General features: G+C 41.9%; 1 protein-coding gene across 2 annotated transcripts in view; it reads left to right on the top strand.

Annotated features, from left to right (window-relative positions):
• The window catches only part of kcnq5b (potassium voltage-gated channel, KQT-like subfamily, member 5b), a 182,049-nt gene that overhangs the window by 145,059 nt on the left and 14,241 nt on the right, over positions 1 to 22,749 (top strand). The window contains exons 5-13 of one of the 2 annotated variants that reach the window (XM_078166285.1): positions 3,123 to 3,248; positions 6,026 to 6,136; positions 7,459 to 7,554; positions 8,187 to 8,275; positions 13,065 to 13,091; positions 16,205 to 16,261; positions 18,465 to 18,688; positions 21,233 to 21,341; positions 22,220 to 22,351. In XM_078166285.1, coding sequence (XP_078022411.1) covers positions 3,123 to 3,248; positions 6,026 to 6,136; positions 7,459 to 7,554; positions 8,187 to 8,275; positions 13,065 to 13,091; positions 16,205 to 16,261; positions 18,465 to 18,688; positions 21,233 to 21,341; positions 22,220 to 22,351 — 971 coding nt within the window. Of the gene's footprint in view, positions 1 to 3,122; positions 3,249 to 6,025; positions 6,137 to 7,458; positions 7,555 to 8,186; positions 8,276 to 8,545; positions 8,641 to 13,064; positions 13,092 to 16,204; positions 16,262 to 18,464; positions 18,689 to 21,232; positions 21,342 to 22,219; positions 22,352 to 22,749 lie in introns of both variants that reach the window. The other variant, XM_033624583.2, reaches the window with a different exon arrangement.

Raw genomic sequence — 22,749 nt, 5'->3', positions numbered from 1 at the left:
GGGCCACTGCAGATGATTTATGGAAGTTTCTCACCAGGCCATTGTTTCTCGTTTATACTGAGTGAGAAATTACCGCCAAACCAATTATGCAGCCAGAAGTAAAAGAAGATCACACACAGCTGAACTGGCTTAAAGATTCAGTTCATATATGTTGCGGCTTCTGGTTGTATGTAGCCATGTAGATAGTTTTGGTTTTGAGATCTGTCTTCCAATACAGTTAGTGTGAGTGGAATTTCACTTGTGGTGTCCACAGTTTTCAAAGGGAGTATCTCTTCTGTAGAAAATAGTCACAAAGCATTTTTCTTTTCTTTATTTGAATGCATCGACACTTTGAATCAAATACCTAGAAAGTGAAAGAATAGAAAGGATTATAATATTATAATAATAATAATAATAATCATGGTGACAACACATGTCAGTAGGGTCATGAAGTGTGCCACACTCACTAGTTTGGAAATGTAGTTTTGGCCTGTTCTTACCCCTATTGTCCTCATTAAACAGAACACTATAACCATCCAATCCAAGTGTCTTTCTCCATACCTTCACTACTGTTAGCATGATTACCTTTTAACTTTTAACTAAGAAAACACACTTTATTCACTCTTGACTGAAACTAAATGAAACTCACCAAAACCATCTTCATTAGTCTTGTTAGTCATCTAGGTAGTTAGTCCACTGTTCCAACAATCATCAGCTCTGGTTTGGTTGAAATTACTTCTTAAAGGGAACTTCACCTGTTTTTAGAATTCATACATTCCCCTGTGGTCTAAGACAGTGGTTTGCAACTGGTGGGTCATGGTGCCAAACTGGGTTGTGGGCCAAACATGTCAACTTTGTAAAAAAAAACACACTTTATTTTTAGATACAGTAAATTTCCTAGCAAACTACCTCAACGACATGGCCAAACGCAAGTATGACGCTCAATGTATTAAACCTTTTGGACCTCAAACTAAAGACTAAGGAGAAATGTGGACTCTGTGGCTGAACCAGTTGGGAACAGCTGGTCTAAGATCAAAATATTAATAAATATTTAAAAAAAAGAAAAAATAGTAAAAATGAACAAGTCTCTCCCAAATCCAAAAACTACAATGCTAAAAGTTTTGTGATGTCATAGGGTATAAAGTCTGGAGCTGCTCCTTAGATAGTGAATCGTGAAAGATGTTGTAGATAACAGTGATTATAGGACTCTATCTGGGTACATTTTTGGTTTCAGAACTGGGAACACTACAGCAGAATAAGGCCATGTCCACATGGAGACGAGATTAGGTGTATCCGCAACGGTTTTTTATCGTATAGACCTTTCGTAAACACGGAACCAGCGTTTTAGGAGCCCAAATAAGCCAACTTTTGAAACCGGGTCCCAGAGTGAAAAAATCTGAAGACACCACCTTCGCGTTTCCATATTTACAACACAGTACGCCTCTTTTCTGAAACGATGACGCCATAACCCCACCTCTCCTTTAACCCACATGCGCTAGTCAATATTCTCCTGCAGTTTTGTAGTTTTGTAATCAAGTGTGACCCTAAGTAGCAGCTCTACCTCGTTGTCAGTCCATACAAAGCGGGCTCCTCTGGCATTTGTATTTTCCATCATCTTCTTCTTCGTGTTTGTTTACATCGCACGAGTTTTATGCACATGCTCTGTTTCTTATTCTCTGGTTTTGGTGTACTTTGTGGCAGCGTTGCAGCGCCACTTACAGGCCTTGCATATATACTACAGCGTTTTCAGTGGCTTCATGTCTGCGTACCTATTCCGTGTTTATGGAAAACTTTTAAAAAAACGAAATCGGTTCCGACTTTGTTTGGATATGGCCTAAAGCTCACTTGGTTATAAACAAGAAAACAAACATTTTGTGCGTTCACAAAATCAGGCTCCAGACTTTATACCCTATGACCTCCCAAGTTTGAGACTTGAGAAAACGTTTTCTTGCATGCCTCCACGGTGAACGAAGAATCCAAAAACAGAAAATTCTTGTTGAATTTTTCTTTGTTTCTGGCTTTGAGAGAGAGTAGCTCACGCTCACAAATATTGATTGAACCCTCCTAGACCATCTGCAGGATGTTTATCCTCGTGGTCTCTCTGCCTCCCAGCTGTCTGCTGAGCAGCGACTCTCACTCCTTTGGAGGCAGCTACAGTAATTTTACATCATGTTTCAGCAAACATGTAATTAATGGCAACAAAATAAACAGGGGAATAACAGTTATTTTAAAAGTAGCAGATTGCTTATTTTAAAAAAAAGTAATGTAACTGCGCCATTGCCTGTTTGGTCGTTTGTGCAAAACCTCACCTGAGTGAGTTTGCAACAAGCTGGTTTGATCATACAGAAATTAGCCTGCTACAGTGGAAGCAGTGGCAATGGTACACATTAAAATGGCCCCTGCTCTGACCATCCTGCGATGTTAATTTGTTCTACTCTTGTTCTGTTTCTACAGACATAACATACATATAATGCTTGAGTAGAGAATGTGTATCAGCAACAGCATCCACCAGGATCCATGAGCAGCAGTAAGAGCGGAGAGCAGCAGTGGGTAAAGTTCATTGACATAACAGTGGAGTCTGAGCTGGAGATTGGTGCATTTTCAGAGTGCAGTGCAGTGGGAGCCAGTCCAGGGTAGTCAGCATCAGCTACTGTAGGGCTGTGTATATTGGTGGTCAGGACTGGGACCCAGACCCATGGCAATATCCTCTTACTAATCATGTTGGAATAAGTAGAATCTTCATCTACATCTGCGTTGTTGTCAGAGTTCGCTGTTTGGCCTGCTGGAGGTGGTATTAATCAGATGAAAAATGCTGGGAAGTACTGGCCTGATAACAGCAACAACATATGTACCTGCTTTTGTGCACTTTTGTATTAGGGTTTCTATGAAAAGCTCGCACCCAACTGTAACAGCTAGAAGGGACAGGACTTGAATTTGACAAAATAATCTGCAGTGATTTAAAACAACTTTTGCTGGCATCACCTGGTCATTCTATCACACAGAACGTTTTGTCCTCAGAGTTCATAGAAAAACCGATTTAGTTTGATCAGCTGTGAATGCTCATATGCCAGAGTGGTTGTGCATTAACTCAGTTCTCTTTTTTTTCCCGCATTCACTCTCTAACCTTTGACCTCTGTCTGCAGGAGCTGGTAACCGCCTGGTACATCGGCTTCCTGGTTCTCATCTTCTCTTCGTTCCTCGTCTACCTTGTGGAGAACAAGTTCAACAAGGAGTTTGCAACTTACGCTGATGCTCTGTGGTGGGGCACGGTGAGTTTGGAAGAATGTCTCCAGCTCTGTTTGCCAGGATTCAGTGAAAACTCAAAATGGGAATGATGATTTCAACACTTGCCAGACAAGCTTTCTTTCCACCTCCTCTATACGACATCACACATTTTACTGTCACTGTAGCCTCACAACAAAATTATAGTTTACAGTCCTCAACAGATATTGGAGGGTGGGGAGTGACAGAGGCATCCACTCGTCTTCGATGTGTTTGTTCAGACTTTGATGGATTTATATCTCTTTCCCGATGGCAAGGGGACAAACAGACTGTGACCTGGATGGGTTGTGTAGACGGCTGGCAGACACCGTGTCCAGGCTTGTCAAGGCTATCTATAGCTGTAGGTTGTATTTCTGAATTGATTTCTTCTCACAGTCACAGCCTGGTTTCTTGGGCAACAGGACATTTCAAAGTTACACTTCTTAGTAGTAGTAGTAATAGTCGAAAAAGGAATGCACATAAAAAAGAATAAATAACACCAAGGAATTAGATTAAAATGAAAAACAAAAGGCTAAAGCAGAAGCGTATTATACCTATCATGTTTACTTAGTATATGCTCAAAAGATACTCATTCTCTACTATGTTTAGGTAAAAAAAATAAAATAAGACGGCAAAAATAAATAAATATAACAGAATAAAATAAAAAAAGAAACAAAATAAAAAATCCAAAAAATTTAATACACAATGACAATGATGATTGATATTTGTTAACCATCTTATTTTAAAATTATAAGAAAAATAATCAATCAATACAAATTAATTTAAATAAATTTATCATTTTTAAATAAGATTAAATAATTATTCTTTTCAAATGATGTTATAATAAAAATAATAATAATAATAATAATAATAATACATTTATTTTCAATATAGCACCTCTCACGGAATAAAGTGCTTTAAAAAGTACAGTGAAACAATAAAACCATAAAACATGCAATCAATAACAACAAAAGCAATGTAACAATTAAAACAAAGCAATAAAAAATTTAAATAAAACAAAGAACAAATATAGGCCACTGAGGACCCACAAAAAAAACACACCAGGGAACAATCACTAGACAATTTAGGGTGGAACAAAGGCCATTTTAAAATATTCTTTTTATTTCCAACACAGTTTTGATTCCTTGTCACAACCATTCCCACAAGTAAACCCTTTTGATATGTCAGCACTATTACCTCTTCACTTAAATGTAACCTGCATTGGAGGCTATTATTTTCTGCAGTTTGTCATTGCCTCTGAGCATTGACAGCTCCTCCATAAACATTAGCTCTGTGTGGCTCCATTAACCACCATTTTCATACCAGCTCAAAAAATCATAATGATGCCAAATGGCTGCAGCCGTCTTTGTCATGCAGGGCAAGCAGAGCCTGAATGAAAGATAATCCAGACTGATCTGTCTGCCAAAACAGAGAGACAGATAGATAGGTGGATAGGTGGATATACAGTATGTATAGATGGAGAGACAGATAAAACAAGCGGACAAACAGAGTCCTGGAAGCGAGCAGGGAGTTATAAAAGCGGTGCCAGCTCCGGTTCACAGCCAGGTTTATTTGCTCCTGTCATTAAATAATGAATATGCCACATTAATGCTCCTATTCAGCTGAACACATGTAAGAGGCTCTCTTCACTGGTCATATTTTGATGTGCTAAGTGCCATCACTATGAATCATTATCTTCTTTTATTAAAACGTAATCCAGTGGATCCTTTTCTTATCTTAGTCCTCTCTTTGCTTCATCGCAGCCACTTAAAGGTATAACATTTTCAAAATGGCCCCTCAGTGTGTCTTCACACATCATCCTTATAGATTGAAGTAGGTCTTCACACGTAAACAATAACAAGAACGCACATACTGTGCTTCAGAAACCTTTTTTTAAGGCAGAATAAACATTCCGCCTCAGGCTCTCATCGCTGTTCTTGAAACCAAGGCCGTACAGGCTCGCTCCACACAGGTCTAATCACTCGCACTGCAGTGCCTGAAGGCATCATTGCAAATCATGCCTCTATGTGGCAAAGTCGAGCAGTATGCAAAAGAAAAAACATGCAAATATTGCAGTCATACACACCAAAAGACATGTAACTCAGAAGGAAAATAACTGAAAATGTTTGGTTAGATAGACTGATTATAACTCATTATAACTCATTTGTTCATTTGTTCTTTTGACACAGGTCAAAAGTGAAAAGAATAAAGTCAAAACATCTCGCTCACTAGTTTCAAAGTTATGTCCCTTTGTTGTAGGTTATCTTGATTATTTTGCTCATTTAAACCATTTATATTCCTGCCTATTACTATGTATTTGACTGGTCATCAGTCACTTGAACGCGGCGTCATCTGTCATTGCGGCTGTTGTCGGCTGTCAATGAGCTGTCGTCTGTCTGCAGCTCAGTCGATGTGATGTATCCTCTGCTGTGCAAAGGATTGTGGGTCAGACTAGCCAGAAAAGCATAGTGCCTTGCGTACTGCAAAATGTGAATGGATGCACTAGAACATCCTGGTATTTTTTTCTCATGCAACAATGAAAAATGACGAGTAAAAACACCTTAATAAGGTGCCCTTTATTAGGCTTAGTAATGGTTTTGTATGTTAATAATAAGACGTATACCAATGCTGTAAGCCATTATTGACAGCTTGGGTTGCCAAGTTGTGAATAAATTCTTCAAATAAGTGTAACATCACCTGGAAATTTCTGTCATTTGTATAAATTACCAGAGCCTCAACATGAGCATCATTCAGGACCTGAACATGACTCATTTGTTTCCCACAGATCACGCTGACAACCATTGGTTATGGAGACAAGACACCAAAGACATGGACAGGACGGATGCTGTCCGCAGGGTTTGCCCTCCTTGGCATCTCCTTCTTTGCTTTGCCAGCTGTAAGTCTGTATTCTTAGAGGAGATCCGTTATTTATGTATTTTTTGTCAGATTTTTCAGTGCTCTTCTGACACATGAGTTTGAAGGTTTAATTGGCTGCAGGCAGGTTATTTACACAGCAAGTGTGCCACTTTATTTTTGTATTTTTTTGCCTAAAATTTGATTGCAGGTCTGTGAGGTTTATCTTAAGGGGAGTAAAAAAATATTAATTTAAAATTCAGAAAAGTTGACATTTACTTTTCTTTCACCTTATATGTGACAGGGTTTTTATATGAGGGTTGAAGTAACTCAACTAACTTTGACAGTTGTTGCAATACACCAGCAACAAAGCAAAGAACAAGAGGAACAGCTGATGTAAACATAAGTATTAAACAATACAGTTTCCAAACTATTCCAGAAATTGGCTTGCTTCATGGATACACACAATATGTTTTGGCGAGACTATATTAGGCTTCACAATTAACCCAGTACTAAACTCGATCGTTACTGCCCCAAAAGAGGGAGTTCAAGTACCTCAGGGTCCTTTTCACAAGTGAGGGTAGAATGGAGCATGAGATGGATCGGTGGATCGGCGAGGCTTCTGCAGTGATGCGGGCACTGTGCCAATCCGTCGTGGTGAAGAGGGAGCTGAGCCAGAAGGCAAAGCTTTCGATTTACTGGTCCATCTACGTCCCAACCCTCACCTATGGTCATGAGCTCTGGGTAGTGACTGAAAGAATGAGATCACAGATACAAGTGGTGGAAATGAGTTTTTTCCGTGGGGTGGCTGGGCTCAGCCTTAGAGATAGGGTGAGGAGCTCGGACTTCTGGAGGGAGCTCGAAGTAGAGCTGCTGCTCCTTTGTGTCGAAAGGGGTCTGTTGAGGTAGTTCAGGCATCTGATCAGAATGCCTCCTGGGTGCCTCCTGTTAGAGGTATTCCGGGCACGTCCCACTGGTAGGAGGCCCCGGGGCAGACCCAGAACATGCTGGAGGGATTACATATCTCATCTGGCCTGGGAACACCTTGGGGTCCCCCAGGAGGAGCTGGAAAGCGTTGCTGGGGAGAGGGATGTCTGGGGTGCTTTGCTCGGCCTGCTGCCCCCATGACCCAACCCAGATAAACAGATGAAAATGGATGGATGTATGGATAAACTCTATCATATATATACTCTGGAGATAAATAGTGCCACCTTATCCACAATGTCCATAGCATTAGAGAGAATGTAATTTTTCATGCAGCCACAATAGGCGTTCTCATTTGTGTTGTCACATCTTTCTCAGCAGCTCACTGACTCTTTGCTGTACACATGCATACAGTATTTAACCCTAATAATATCACACCAGGGTATTCTGGGCTCAGGCTTTGCCCTGAAGGTCCAGGAGCAGCACAGACAGAAGCACTTTGAGAAGAGGAGAAACCCAGCCGCCTACCTCATCCAGGTAAAGCAGAGAGCCTGCTCTCTTCCTGTTTCTTTGACACACATTAATGTTTTTAGGCTGGAAAATATTGTTATTATTGTTATTAATATTGTTATTATGAATTGTTGCTGTTATTCAAAACAATAAACATCAGCATCAGCTGAAGGCTTGCACAATATTAAATGTGTTTACATGGTTTTATGATTCTCCAGGTTCTCTTTTTCCCCCAAAACTGAAACTACCAAATAAAAAGCAGATAGCATGTAGCTTCACTCTGTCCAGCCCCCTCATCCTCACTTCTCACTAAGCTCTCTCATCTCTGGGAGGTTTTTTCACCCCTTCCCTTTTTTAAACCCAGAAACACCAGTTTGACAGACCCATTCTTGCCACTCCCCCTGTCTGCTTCACACATTTCCTTCTTTTCCAGCCACACGCCTTTTGTTTCATCTGGACTTTTAGTGGTGCCGACCTCACGTTATTCTCCACACGCTTCCTCCTCTTCCTCTGCTCCCTCACCTACTTTCCTCCCACATGCTTCTCCATTTTCCTCCTCTTTTGCTTCCCCCTCCCACCTTTCTCTCCCATCTTATGTTCTCATCTCCCTCTACCTCCTCCTGCTCCTCTTCATCCCGTCTGTCCCCATGTTGTACCAGGCTGCGTGGCGTTATTACTCCACCGACAGCACCAGGCCCTACCTGGATGCCACTTGGCGGCACTATGAGAGCCTCCTGCCTTCCCACAGGCATGTATCCATGCCTGACCTCCGCCCAGCCACAGACCACACCTGTTTTTTGGTTTTCACTAATCAGCTTTTTAATTTGTTTTCTTTTCTATTCTCCTCTTCCTCTTCTTTCTCCTCCTTCTGACCCCTCCTCTGCCTTGTTTTTGTTGTATTTATTTATTTATTTATTTTTTAATCCTCCCCATTTATTTATTTATTGTTTGGGGTTGGGGGGGGGGTCTCCTCTTTGTACCTTTTTCTCCTTCCTGGTTTTGTGTATTCTGCATGCAGTGTGTTTGGCGTAGTTATGCGGCTGATGAGAACTCGGTTTCCATTGCTACCTGGAAGCCTCACTTGAAGGCGTTGCATACCTGCAGCCCTACAAAGTAGGTACAACTATGGCAGCTGGTGTCTGTATTTGGTGTCTGTGCCACTCAAGCCGTCTTCTCCTGTACTTCAATTCTGTACATTTTAAGTTTTAAAATGATTCCACCTTTTTTCTGCTCTGTCTTATTGTTTATTGTATCGGTGTTGCTCTCTTTGTTTAAAAAAGTAATATATGTACATTGATTTCATAATTTTCTTTTCCTTATATGAAATCGGTTCACAGCCATCAATTAGACTGAACATTTCCAGGCTCTGTTCGTCTCCGCTTGCTTGAATAAACAGAAACACGCTGACTTCTAAGGCATCTCCAAACAACCTTAATTTTTGTTGCAATTATATAAATGAACATTTTATCCCTCGGCAGAGTTCGCACTGAGTCAGGCTCTCTGTATTTGCCTGAAGTCAGTTGAGTGCTCAATGGGCCAGGAACCTTCACTGATGTCACTTTGAAGGTCTGAGGCAGCAATTTTAGCATTATCTCAGTATCTGTTTATGATGGCGCTTGTGGCCTCAATGAGCCGATCAAGCTTCTCCTCAGATGCCTTGAGTAATTTAGAGGTTTAGTGCACATACTTAAGTCTGTCAGAGGCTTTGGTGGAGTATGGCTCAATATAGTCTTAATATGCATATTTTTGCAATTTAGCAATGACTTTCTAGAAACCATTGCTGTTTCTTGTTTATCTCATCGTTACATTCCCAAAACTCTTTTAACTGCATGCCAACCTTGGTACACTTCTATCAGCACTAGCTACCTAACATGTCACATATCCAATGAGAAATGGCAGCTACTAGCAGCAGCGACGTGTTATTATGGATCCCACTGCTTTTCTTGGCAAGTCCTGCCCTACTGCGCTGTGATTGGCTTGAGCGCAAGACTTTATTCATTGAATCATAGCGTTTGAAGAGCAGGGGTATGAAATCCTTAGAAAAAAAGACAAAGTCCACAGCTCCACATTTAGTAGTATGTGGACACTTAGGGAAAGCTGACAGAGGAGCCTTAGCCCTGAGCTGTGGGCACCGACCCTGCTGCACACCCTTTGGTTCTCTGGTGGACGAGCAGAGCAGAGCCTGGGTCAGGGGGGTATGCTAGAGACTGCATATGGAGCCAAGCAGCTGAAAGTCAAGAGTCGAGCATGCTGGAGGATTTACCAGGAGCTGGAGAGGCAGTTATAGCAAGTAAGAGGAGAGCCAGGGTCCACAGGGCATGTTGGAGAACCAGAGGGACGGCGGGAGGTCTAAGGGGTCTGTACCCTCAGCTGAGTGCCCGCTGTCAGCTGTCCTCCAGTGTCCACACACCCTTGGATGTGGAGCCTCCGACATGCTTGTGGGGCCTGGCTTTCCTCTCACCTGCTTTGACTGCCTCTCCAGCCCCGGCAAAGCCTCCAGATTTTTTCAAACAAAACATGTATCAAGACTTTATAAAATATGATGTTTTGTAATTCAATAAATTACCCGCATTGACAGATAAAGCTTCGCAGCTATGATCAGAATAAACACTCTTGCATTGCACGAGCATGGACACCTCTCAATCCTAGCACTTGAATGCTATGCAGGGCGTGCCCTGCCAAAAAAAGCAGTTGGATTGTAGAGATGGGATTCTTAAAGGTTGTAGTGCACTGTAGGAAACATAGGCCCTGATCACACAGGAAGCATTTTAGAAGCTGGAGGCGGCTTTTTGTTGTTGGTGTTAATAAGAATGAAGCTTTTTGCTCACTGTTTTTAGGTTGCCACACGCCTTGTGTTTCTGCGCTTTAGGCATCTGGCATTCTTGCCAGAGTGCTCTGAATTCCTTGAGTAGAAAAAACTTCAACTCAGAGCAGAAAAGCTTTTTTTTTTTTTACCATTGTCCAATTGGATAATGTGAGAGGTTTACAGTTGGTGAACAATGCAGGAGAAACTGGTGGTGCCCAGCTGCTTGGCAGGACCACTGTAGTTAGTATTAATTTTTGTTATGCAAGCCCAACGATAGACAGCAGGCTGTAAAACTGCCCCTGTGTCATCCTAAAATATGCCTGAAAACGGCCATCATCGAGGTGAAGCTACTGGGCCAACTGGTGGTACTCCCCCTGATCACCCCTATTTTTGGGGTCTCATGTACCCACACAGATCTCTGTTTCCCTGTGCCCACATCATCTCTGCTTTTTTTCCCATTGTCCAGTCAGATTATTTGAGAGGCGAGCCTTCTATGGTGGTCACGACAACAACTTTACAGTTGGTGAACAATGGAGGATAAACTGGTGTGTGAGCCACCCTTTTTTTTAGGGTCTCATGTAGGCCTACCCATACAGAGCTCCGTTTCCCTATGCCCAACAAACTATTTGCACACAGCCACTTGCCCTCATCCAGAGGGGTCCATGTCATTGATCCGTCAGCCCATTGGCCCGACATCCCATTAGTCTGACGGTCCGCAGTGCTGAACAGCTCCCAGCGGGCGTGTTTCTGCCTTGATGGTGCGCCACGACCGGCTCTGGGTCAGCTGGGAAAGGCTTGAGGCGAAGCAGGCTCACGTCACGGCTTATGTGTTTGTCACTTTCTTTTTCATTTTAACCCACACCATGATCTTTTCCTAACCCTAACCAAGTGGTTTTTGTGCCTAAACCTAACCAGACCTTAACCACAGGGCATCATGATGATTTCGGAACGGACTTCGGAACAATGGGTTTAGTATGGTCGGAACAATGGGCTGTCGGACCAATGGGCAGTTCCCCATCCAGAGCAACAGCAAGCACCCTCTGCCTGCCCACCCACATGCACACAAGTGAAGTTAGCAACAGTTAGGTTAGCATGCAGAAAGTTCCTGCTGTTCTCCTGTGGTGCAAGTTAAGAGCATAGAGCTTCCTCATTCTGGATATTATATTAGTAATGTCAACATGTGACACTAGACATAAGCTATGTCAGATTCAGTTTAAAACAAACCACCATCTTAATTAAATCTAAAGCTCTGACCACATGGCTAAATATTGGCTAACTCTGCACCCTCAGATAACTGGGATGGTTCCTTTTTGGGACATCCTCCAACCATTCGTTTTGTAATTTGTACAGTTTATAGCATAAAACACAAATTTTCATGTTGATCTCCCAATCGAGCACTCATTCCAGTTTCTACCCTACATGTACCTGCACATGTCCCAATGGCGTCCTTCAGAAACCCGTCTACAGAGCCTGGAAATATTAGGAAAACCATCTATGAGGCATCTAGTATGTAGCCTAGTTATGCAGTCATAATGACCTTTATGAACAAAACACATAGGCTACTGTACTTGCTGACAAAGACACTTCTTAAAGTGATTAAGTGAAAAGACCATCAGTCACTCAGTCACTACCTTCTCTTGTTGCAAGTGCTTCCTTAGTTTGCTCGGAGATTCTGCATTGACCTGCATGTTTGTAGTGAGCCTGTTCTTTGTTTAGGTCTAGTTCCCCTGGACTGCTTATTATTGATTCAAGTGTTGCTACCTTCAAATCTTCTGTAACAGTCGCTGACAGTGCCTTTAATGCAACAATCTTTCTGGCATGCTGATTTACTGGACCATACCAGTGTGTTTGCAGGTTTTAGGTCTTTTACTACAAATCATATGCACAGTCATTTTTTTTTTCCTCAATAATTTAATGCCAGGCATCCTTTGGCTTCCATCTATTTCTGTACAGTGTCAAAACAAACAACGCTTGTATCTGAAAAGCAGCAGACTCTTGAAACACTTCAGTTGTGTAATCAATTAATATGGACATCAAGTTAGTTACAACAACATCCTGCGGCTAGTTGGTACAGAGGTGCTGTAGGCGTCAATCCACCTAGCTCAGGGTGACCAAAGAAACATTAACTTCTGCCAGCTACGAGCAGATGACAACAACAGTGCTTGGGAAATAGCCAGATTGCAGCGGGGATTTCCCACGCTCAAGGCACTTGACATTACGAGCTTGGGGCTATCCCCACAAAAAGAGGCCTCTAGAGCAAAGTGCATTTGAAACACAATTTTAAAACTATTATATTCAGCCACTGACCTTAAGTATTGTGATAATATCATATCATGGTTCTTCTGGTGATTCCCAGCTATACTCAGTATCACTAGAACCTTTACCCCAAATGACCAGTTGTCTTTATTCTTAACTATAATGGTAGGCTACTTGGACAAAAGCTAATGCAGACTGAATGTTCACTGTTATATTACTTAATCTAGTTTCAAGAGTCTGCTACTTAAGTTTTATAATATACGAAAATATACGGAAGTCAATGGGAAAAATGCATTCAAATTTCTGAAACACAGCAGCATGCTTAGTTTTGATGTCAAATTTTTGGGATTTGTAATAAATGGGCTAAAAGATGCAAAAGCATTGGTATGGTCTTTTAAGCACAATTGACGCTGATGTTTTATGATAAAATACTTTCTAACACATCTTTTTTCTTCTTCTCATCTGTCAACTGCAGGAAGGAGCAGGGAGAGTCGACCACAAGGTTTGTAATTGCTGCTGCACTGTCTTCTGTTATGTTGTAGCTCTGTAATTTAGGGGTCAGACAGAGTTCTGGATAGTTCCTTAGTAACATTTTCCCCTCAATTTTAGCTTTGATTAAAGTAAAGGTCTTACATGGCTGCTTGACACATACGATTTTAGAAGGTTGGCATCTTTTTTTTAAAGAACACAAAAAAAGACATGCTTATATTCCGTGAAATTACCTTTTTGTATTTTAATCACTCACAGTGTGTTGCCTTGAATTTTTGAGATTTTTATGAATTAAAGTCATTACTGTTCGACAGTTTATAAACTGTCATTAAACACAGCCCCTGAGGGGCGTCGGTGGCTTAGTGGTAGAGCAGGCGCCCCATATACAAGGCTGTTGCCGCAGCGGCCCGGGCTCAAGTCCAGCCTGTGGCCCTTTGCTGCATGTCATCCCCTCTCTCTCTCTCTCTCTCTCTCTCTCTCTCTCTCTCTCTCTCTCTCTCTCTCTCTCTCTCCCCCCCTTCACACTTGGCTGTCCTATCCATTAAAGGCAAAATGCCTTTAAAAAAACAAAAACAAAACACAGCCCCTGATTACTGTGAGAAAAACATTTTCTTCGCGTATTCAAGGCAACACACAGTGAGTAATTGCTACACAATTGGTCATTTTCAGGTGAAGTACTCCTTTGAGCCTGCATATATTGACTGAAGTAACCCTTCAGACATGGTACCTAGACCCTAGCGTTTCCACTGCAAACAGTACCCTTTCATATAGGTGCCGTTGTTGTCACTCACTGCTCCGTCCAGCTCTCACTGTACTTCTTCCTTTATCAGTCTGCACCATTGTTTATCGTCCACAGAACGGGGTTGTACACCCACATTTTCAGAAAAAAATAAAACAGGCTGCAGTGAGAGTCTCTCTCTATGGGATATTTAAAAACAGTGGGTTTGTGCATTCAGTCCTTCTCAGCCAAGCTCAGGGGTTAAGTGTTACTAGAGCCCACAGGAAACACTTGATGATCCTCTTACTGTGTAGAATGGTTCCACTGGTACCATCCACAACTTTTCACAGTGGAGACAGAAAAAAAAGCGAACGGAATGGAACTGAACCGTATTGTAAGGCTAGGTGGAAACGCGGCTTAAGAGGCAATACAACAAGCTGTAATCACCACACTGACATATTATCACCTTATAAAGTCTGGGCAAACATGTAAGCAAACAGTTGCCCATTTACACACCCAGCAGAATTGGAGCAACATTAGCGTTGATTTTGCTGAATTTCTTGTTACCTTATTAGCTGATTTTTAATCTTTAGCTAGTCGCTTATTTTGTCTGCTGATGCTAGGCAGGCAGCGCACACTGTGGGTTTAACAGCTTTTTCACAGTTTTGAGGTTGAGTGCAGTGAGAGTTTACGGAAAGAGTAAAGTTGCATCTGTAAAACCAAAACAATGAGCTAAAAGATGCTAAAACACTCCATATTGTTCACATTACGCAATGTTACAACCACATTATCATTTTTTAAATTCATAATATAAATATACTGAATAGTGCAGCTTTATAGTATAGTAGCAAGGTATCAAAAACATACTCTTGCTATCATATCGCCACTTACATGCAAATTTATTCAGAAAAATCCAAATGCGATTAATGATATCCAGCCCTGTATGGAGGTCAAAGTCAAGTATTATAAACCTAAACACTCCTATAGCTCCGTTTGTGAACTGCACTGTCACAGAGCGAGTAAAGTTAGGAGGTGTTAACAGCAATGTGTGATGAAGCATAGACTTTTACACTGGCACTCTGTATGACTCATTGTTTTATCTCTCCATTTGGTGCTACCATCTATCTTTCTTTTATATCACTTGTTCTCCTCTCGAAAACACACACATACATGCACTTGCTGAGGCTCGCAAATATAAGCAGTCACACACATACTCACATGTATTTTCTTTTGTATTTTTTAACCATCCTCTGGCCTCAGGTGTCTATTATACTCTGATTAGAAAGTATATTTAGTCTCTCCTCATATTGCCAAATTTTCTAATGATACCCTGATGGTAGTTTTTTAGCTGATGTGTTTCTATAATCACAAGAGAAGGACTGTGTGCAGGGCAGTGAGGGCTGTGTGATGTAATATGTGTTTGCAGTGATGAAACACTGAGTAAACTGTAAACCACCGCAGCAATCTGAAGGCTGCCGTACTTTTTTCCAGAGAGCCTCATGTCATATATGAAGTATACCACATTGCAGGAAATGCCAAAGAATGTGAAAAGTCAATAAAAAAATGTGTTAAGGAGACTGAAATTTTAGAGATTCAGCCTTGTCTGCACACAGGCAAGAGCAGAATTCATCCCACACAATCCTAAGCACGTCTTCCCTAACTCCCGACTCTATTTACATCTCCACGGCAGAGCTGGAGAGGACAATAAAAGCCACATGGTACAGTCCAGCTGACGCTACCTCACTTTATTTATTAGGTAGATGTATTTATTAATCTTCAAAGAAATATATCACAGAAGGGCAGTGGTAAAACGCAGCAGTAAAACAAAGAATATAATGAAAAAGCAAAACAAAAGTGCTGCATCTTAGTACCCGCGGTGAACTCACAAGTGTGTCTAAAGGTTATTGGCCTGGCAGTGGTGACTCAGGCACTTGTTGCCATGGCCCAGCTGAATTCGCATAGTTAAATGGGGGATATCGACATGAAGTGCGTGAGTCACCAAATTGCAGCCTTTTTCAAATGGTGCTGTAGATGTTCATTTTCCTCTACTAAGCTCAATTGCCTCCGTTCTGCTGCTTCCAAATGTCAGCGGTCGTCAAATTGAAGCGGCAAAAGAAACTCGGTTGTATTACTTTGTATTTCGCAGCCTTCATGCATACAGTCTTGCAAAGGATCATTGCATTTACATGTCACTTAAATTGAGTGTGTGATTCAGGTTGACCTAATGCAAAGCCAAACAAGAAATAAGGAGTAAAAAGTGTAAAGGGGCAAAGTAAAAAGGGCGAGGAGTAAGGAATAAGAAGCGCTATGTTTCACCTCACAAAACACTCAGAGGTAAATATTTTCTCTCCTCCGTTTCTGCATCATGTAACACATCACCGTATGTCTATCTCCCTTTGATTTCTTAGTAAAATTCATAGTAATAAACAGAAGCTACTGAGGAGGCGTACCACTCGGAAACATAGGTACTCAGCGTTTCTGCTCCCCTGTTACGTGACATTTTTTATTTGGGAATGCTGACTAATTCTTGGTGCATGGGTATCTGTAGGAGGCTGTGCGGCCTCGGAGAGGCCAGAGTACTCAAATATTGCAGGGAGACATCATTCGCCTTTATAGTATAATACACTATCTGCCTTTGTTTGGTCTTTGCCTGAGCAATGCGCTACTTCTGCCTGTTGTGATTTTGGTTTTAACTACATTTGCTCACAGAATATTTGTACCAGGTTTCACTCTTACCAGCAGATCCTGTGAAATAATGAACATTTGTAAGCCGTTTTCTGACTGTAGAGGGATCCAAATTATTTGACATCATAGACCACCATCATTTTTTCCTTCACACAGCTCCTGGTGTTAACATCACAACTACGTGTTACACTGTAATCCCCGTATTTCAGATACAGACTCTAAACTCTATGGTTGCAGTCATTCAAACACATCATGTGCCTTTATATCCACAATCACAAGATAAGTCTGGTGATATTCTATATTTTTCTTGACAACAAATACATTGAGAAGACCAAAACCAGCATTGGATTAGTCCTAATTAGTATTGCAGTGTAGCCAAAGCCTTAAATATTTTATTCTTCTGTGCCATTGAGCTTCATTGTGCAAATTCTGTTAAAAACACGTTAATGAGCCACACTGTGTCAGTGGGTGACATGTTCCTTCTTTATCATGAACACACACTGTGATTTATTTTGAGTCAGTTCCACATACACCGTCCTGCTGATGTATATCCTCACTAGAGCACCAAATGTGTATTAATCCGCAGCTGAAAGTAGTCCCCTACAAAAGCACCATTTACTCCTGTTTGAGACTCATTTGATAAATCCTACAGCGCCCAGGTGTTTCAGGAAATGACTGAGCCCTTCCTAAAAAAAGTAAACATATATTTTTAAAGATTTACATCTTCAGAGGGAACCAGTGAGCCACGTTCCGCAGACAGGGCTGAAGGTCAGATTGAAAACAACACATTGTTGGTTTTGGTCTTGTTATTCAATTTGGTGAGAACAGGAAAAATATAGATACAAGCCTTATCCTTTGATGTAAACTTCTCATGTTCAATCCGATATACAGCACCCCTTTTAAATGAGCCATGCCTGATGCTTGTGCACTGCCTTTGCATGCAGTCATTATATATAGCTGCACAAACACATAATCAGCCACTCATTTACTTTCTCTACACTCATTTCCCTCTTCCTTCACTTCCCACAAGTCATTTTCATTTATTTTTCCCCCATGTTTTCACTCTTTCATGACACGTTACATGGAACATACGTGCAATGAATCGTTAAGATTTAAAGGTCTAGTGTGTAGGATGTAGGGACATCTAGTGGTGAGGACGCAGATTGCATCCGACTGGAACTTCTCCCTTGTGCCAAGCATATAGGAGAACTACAGTGGCCGACGCAAAGATTAAACAAAAAGGGGAATGACTCTATCTTGAGGATAGTGGGAACTGGATACAGGGCTAAAGGCAGCATATGCAGCCAAAAACAGTTTGATTTCCATAGTATAAAGTTACCCAGACCTTATGCATCATGGGCCCCATAGAGCAAGTAGGGCAGCCAAGTGCCTAACTTCCAATTATACACAAATGAAAACATAGTTAGAAATATTATAATCCATTTCTGCCAATTTATCCTGCACACTGGACCTTTAAATGGTGATTAGTTGTACGGTAAGGTGCGAAACATATCATAAAATAATCACAAATTAAAGTATATCAATATTTAACAATTTAATAGCAACATGCTGACTAATTGGTCACATAGAATAACATACTGTAGCTACTGTAAGGGACACATCAAGGCACAAACAACACCACACAGTTAAAGCATCACCTAACCTGATCTTGCATTTTGTGTCAAGCACCTGCTGCAATGCTGCGATGCATGCTAGTCTTTCTCCATCATGTCCTGCAGCCCTTCACCCTCATATTAGCAGATAAAGAATGATGACTGGATGATGACATATGACATGATCATGTAAAGGAAAAGCATTTTGCCAAAAGTCTTGGGTAATTAATGTTGTTGCCCTAAAACTTACACCATTAACATATCTTCATCTGTCATTCCACCTCCTCACAACATCATTCCCTTTATATTCCTCTCCACACTCCAACTCCCCTCTGTGCCTGCCACTGTTCATCCCCCTTTCACTCTACAGTCAGAAGCTGAGCTTCAAGGAGCGGGTGAGGATGGCGAGCCCCCGAGGTCAGAGCATCAAGAACAGGCAGACGTCTTCAGTGAACGACCGGCGCTCTCCGGTGGCTGATGCTGGGACAGAGGGCACCAGCCCTGCTAAGGTGCAGAAGAGCTGGAGCTTCAACGACCGCACACGCTTCAGACCCTCACTCCGCCTTAAGAGCCAGTCGCGCTCCACCACTGATGGTGAGTGACTCTGTCCAATTATTCCACTTCCAGACAATTGTTCCACATAGCTTTGCATTCATTAGCAGTAGTCGGTTGGTTTTTAGATTGGTACAAATTCAAGGTAGAATTTGTTGTCATTGTCTCCATACATGGTGCTGAGCACAGTCCTGCCAGTGAACTTGAAGAAAAAAAGCTTTTTGAAGCAGCATGCTAAAACTGTCTTAAAGAAAATATACAAATTTTGAAAAAAATATGCATGTACACTTTCTTGTCTGTAGTTAGATGAGAAGATCAATACCATGCTCGATATGAAACTACAACCAAGACATGGTTAGTTTTGTTTTAGCATATAGACTGGGAGCAGGTGGACCAGCTAGTCTCTGACTAAAGGTTAAAAAATTCACCTATCAATGCCTCCATTTAACCCCTTAAGTCTTGTTTTCAGTCCAAACAAAAACTTCAAGTTGTAGTTGTATGGTTGGATATGTGCTGGACTATTTCTTGAGCAGGCAGGGGAACTTCTTGTCAGCTTGAGGTTGCCAGGCAATTAAACAGTAGGCTACAGAGGTGTTATTTTTTACCTTTGGACAGAACCAAGCTTGCTGTTTCCCTGTGTTCCTGGAACTCACAGCAAGAAAGCAAATAAAAAATGTTGAACTGCTCCTTTAAGTCAAAGCATGAACTGACTGAATCCCTGGTCGAGACACTGAGGTGTACTGACCGATTCATTCAACCCGCCAGAGCTGGTTTTGCCCACTAATTCAGGCAGCTGAGTGGAGGATTGCTAATGGTTGTTTGCACTTCCTTCCTTTGGCCTAGCAGTGCCGGCCTGGCAAGCCCTCCTGGGTAACGGCCAGTTGGTGTTTGTGGTGGGTGGACTGATGGATTGATGGACGGAGGGAGTGTTGAGCTCCAGCAGCCTCATGGGGTGTCAGAGCCAGCCAGCTGGCTGAGGCCTGCATGTGGAGAGAAATCAATAACCAAGCTAGCCAAAACCAAACTGGTTGGCTGGTTAGCCACACTCCGTCTGATCATTCACTGTCACTGACATGTTGGCTAACTGAGATGTTAGAAGAAGGGAAACATTTCCCTTTCATTATAACTTTATTTGAAGTGTAATCAGAAGTTATTTTAGAGCTGGTTTAGAAAGAGATCTGTAAAAGGCCAAAAAAAAGGCAGAGTTTGAAAATGCAGCCTCCTCCTGCAGCTCTCCCCTCTTTGTCCTGAGCCCCTCCCATCAGACGACCACGGATATATGCAGATGCTTCATACAGTGACCCAGTACTTCTCATACATTTTTTATTTATCTTTATTTCATTGTGGAGCTGCCAGCAGTGTATTCACTCAGCCCCTCCTTTCCCCATTTTCTCTCGCTATTTATCAGACCAAAAATGAGACAAGAATTAGCCAGCTAGCCACCCCGCGGTCCCTCAAGCTTGCTTTCCACCACTGTGAACTGTGTCTCAGGGAAGAGAGCACTATTGGGACACCGCTTTGGTTGGCAACTGTAGTGGCTCGAATTTGGCCAGCACAAACCCCCTAGCACTGGGTGTCACAGCGGGCTGGTGGTCAGCAGCAGCGCCGGATCTAAGCAGTGTCACAGCAGCAACAGAAAGTTTGCTGATACTGCTGCTAGTTGGGGCTGTTAGGTCCAGATCTTTGCCGATATTGACACATGCTTTACTTTGCTTATTGTCAGACTCTCTTTTAGACTCACTTTCTAAAAGTATGTCTTCCTATTTTGGGTTGCTTTGCAGTGTAGGCAGTTGCTGCCAATGCTGGCAACTTTCTCTGCAGGATTCTCTGCCACTGAATCAGACTTTTGCTGAAAGGATGTGACCGTGAATCTGCATTTGTAGCACAGCCCATAGGAACACCCTCTCTCTGAAATGACTTGTGATTGGCCAAAGTCTTCAGTCATAGACTAGATTTTTTGACCGACAACAGAGCCAAGAGGTGCAAAAGTCTAGTTTTCTTTCAGTCCCCATGGATTACAATATGCTCAAAGTTTATCACTGGATTTTTGCCCAATTTTGCCAAAATTATACGACCTGCCCCGACTGTAATGGAAACTAATCTGTTTTGTTTATTGGAGCAAATCACTAATCAGCACTGCCTTACATTTTCATCAGGTGACACACTATCCAGGCCACTAACTATCTTAATAATCAGTGCCTTTGTGCCTTTGAATCATTGTCACACATATAAACACTTCAGCCCATGCAGATTCTACATGCTGTGACCTATTAAACAGTGCTTATCTGAGGCTTTTGTGTGAACCAATTAAATAGCTCAACTCTCCGGTCTCTCTTCAGCTCTTGTATTGTAACGCTCTGCTTGCCTCCTCAGAGTGTCGTAACATATCAGACCCATAAACAGAGCTGCATTGTCACAAAGTTGCATTGTTAACAATATATCTGCAGGCACACTTAAGGCCTGTTCTTTACAAATATCTCATAACATGGTTTCTTCTTTCTTCTTTAGTCTGTAAGAGCAACCTTTCTGCCTGACCTCAACAAAATCTAAATGCTCCTCCTTGTCTGTGTCCTCTCTCCTGAGCAGCAGACTCCAACATGGCAGCGGAGGATGGCTTCGATGAGAAAGGCTGTCACTGTGACATCTCAGTGGAGGACTTGCTGCCCTCGGTCAAGTCTGTCATTAGAGCTGTCAGGTGAGTCAAAGGAAATTAGGCTTTTTCCTTCAGTCCAACTAATACTGTATTTTTCTACCACAAAAGTCACATGCAAACAAACGCTGATAGCAACCCACAGCCTTCTGGCAGCAATCCCGATTGACCGTGCTCAGGGGATTAAAGCGACCGGAAGATAGAATAGAAGATTTGTTAATTTTTAACATCAGCTGTTACGAGACATTGTACTGGCTTTGATCTGAATTTAGGAGATGACGTCATAGTTTTCCAAACACTCCGTTTTACATGTCCACACAGATATTAAGTAACTGGAGTATTAAAAAAATCTGCACCTTTGGCTGCAGACAAGAGGCCAAAACATAGAGCAAAATGTCTGGTGTCTGGTGGGCTGTTTGATCTTTGAGTCTAACTACACCGTCACAGTCCTGATGAAGCACATTTGCTGAGTTTTCAAACTGTTAAAAGATAATACCTAAACTGTTTACAGCTTGTACTGTTTCTTAATTAATCCCAAATACTTAATCTTTCAAGATTGGCTTTTTTTTATTGCTGATCCCTTCCCCCAAAAAACATTCAGTTGAACTCTCTTGAACTTTGCCTTGAGGCTCCACAGGTGCATAAATTCAGAGAACTGCTTTTTTTTTTTTTAGAGTGATAGTTTTACATGCACACAGCTAAAGTAAGCAGCCACAACCTCACTGGATGTTTTCAGACATTCAATGAGGTGGTTGTTCAGGTGTTCTGACTGTTTGCATTGGTGTGAAGAAACACTTGTAAAAACAAGAAAAATAAAGGTAGGGTTTGATGTTTTCATTAGCTACAGTGAACTATCTCAGCTTCAGACTATGTAAGAGCTCCCCCTTGTGGCTGATGTGTGACTCTCTCTGCTGTTTGTGCAGGATAATGAAGTTCCATGTAGCCAAGAAGAAGTTTAAGGAGACCCTGCGTCCTTATGATGTCAAGGATGTGATTGAACAGTACTCTGCTGGTCACTTGGACATGCTGTGCCGCATCAAGAGCCTGCAGACCAGGTAGACAGACTAAACACTCCACATGACAACAACACCCGACAGACTTAGATCCTCAAGTCTCTGCTGTCTAACCAGAGCTGTATGACCACACAGTCACTGATACATCTGTATCTTGGTGTGTGTGTATGTGTGTGTATGGGTCCTGCACTCATACCTTAAACATACATGGGTTTATGTCCACAAATATCTGTTTGTTTTCTGCATTTTGTTATTTTTAATATATGCACACGTGTACCTCTACGTGTCTGTGTTCCCTTTGCCTCTCTCACAGCCTGGATATGATAGTCGGCCCACAGACCCTGAGCAGCCGAGCCAAGTCCTTTTCCTCCCCCTCCTTGCCTGTTTATTACAATGCATGCCCCCCCATCCCTCACATGTCACATGGGTTCAGTTCACTT

This window comes from Epinephelus lanceolatus, chromosome 3 (assembly GCF_041903045.1).
Source record: "Epinephelus lanceolatus isolate andai-2023 chromosome 3, ASM4190304v1, whole genome shotgun sequence".
NCBI lineage: Eukaryota > Metazoa > Chordata > Actinopteri > Perciformes > Serranidae > Epinephelus > Epinephelus lanceolatus.
The sequence above is the reverse complement of the archived record's forward strand: the minus strand, read 5'-3'. Positions and strand labels throughout refer to the sequence as shown.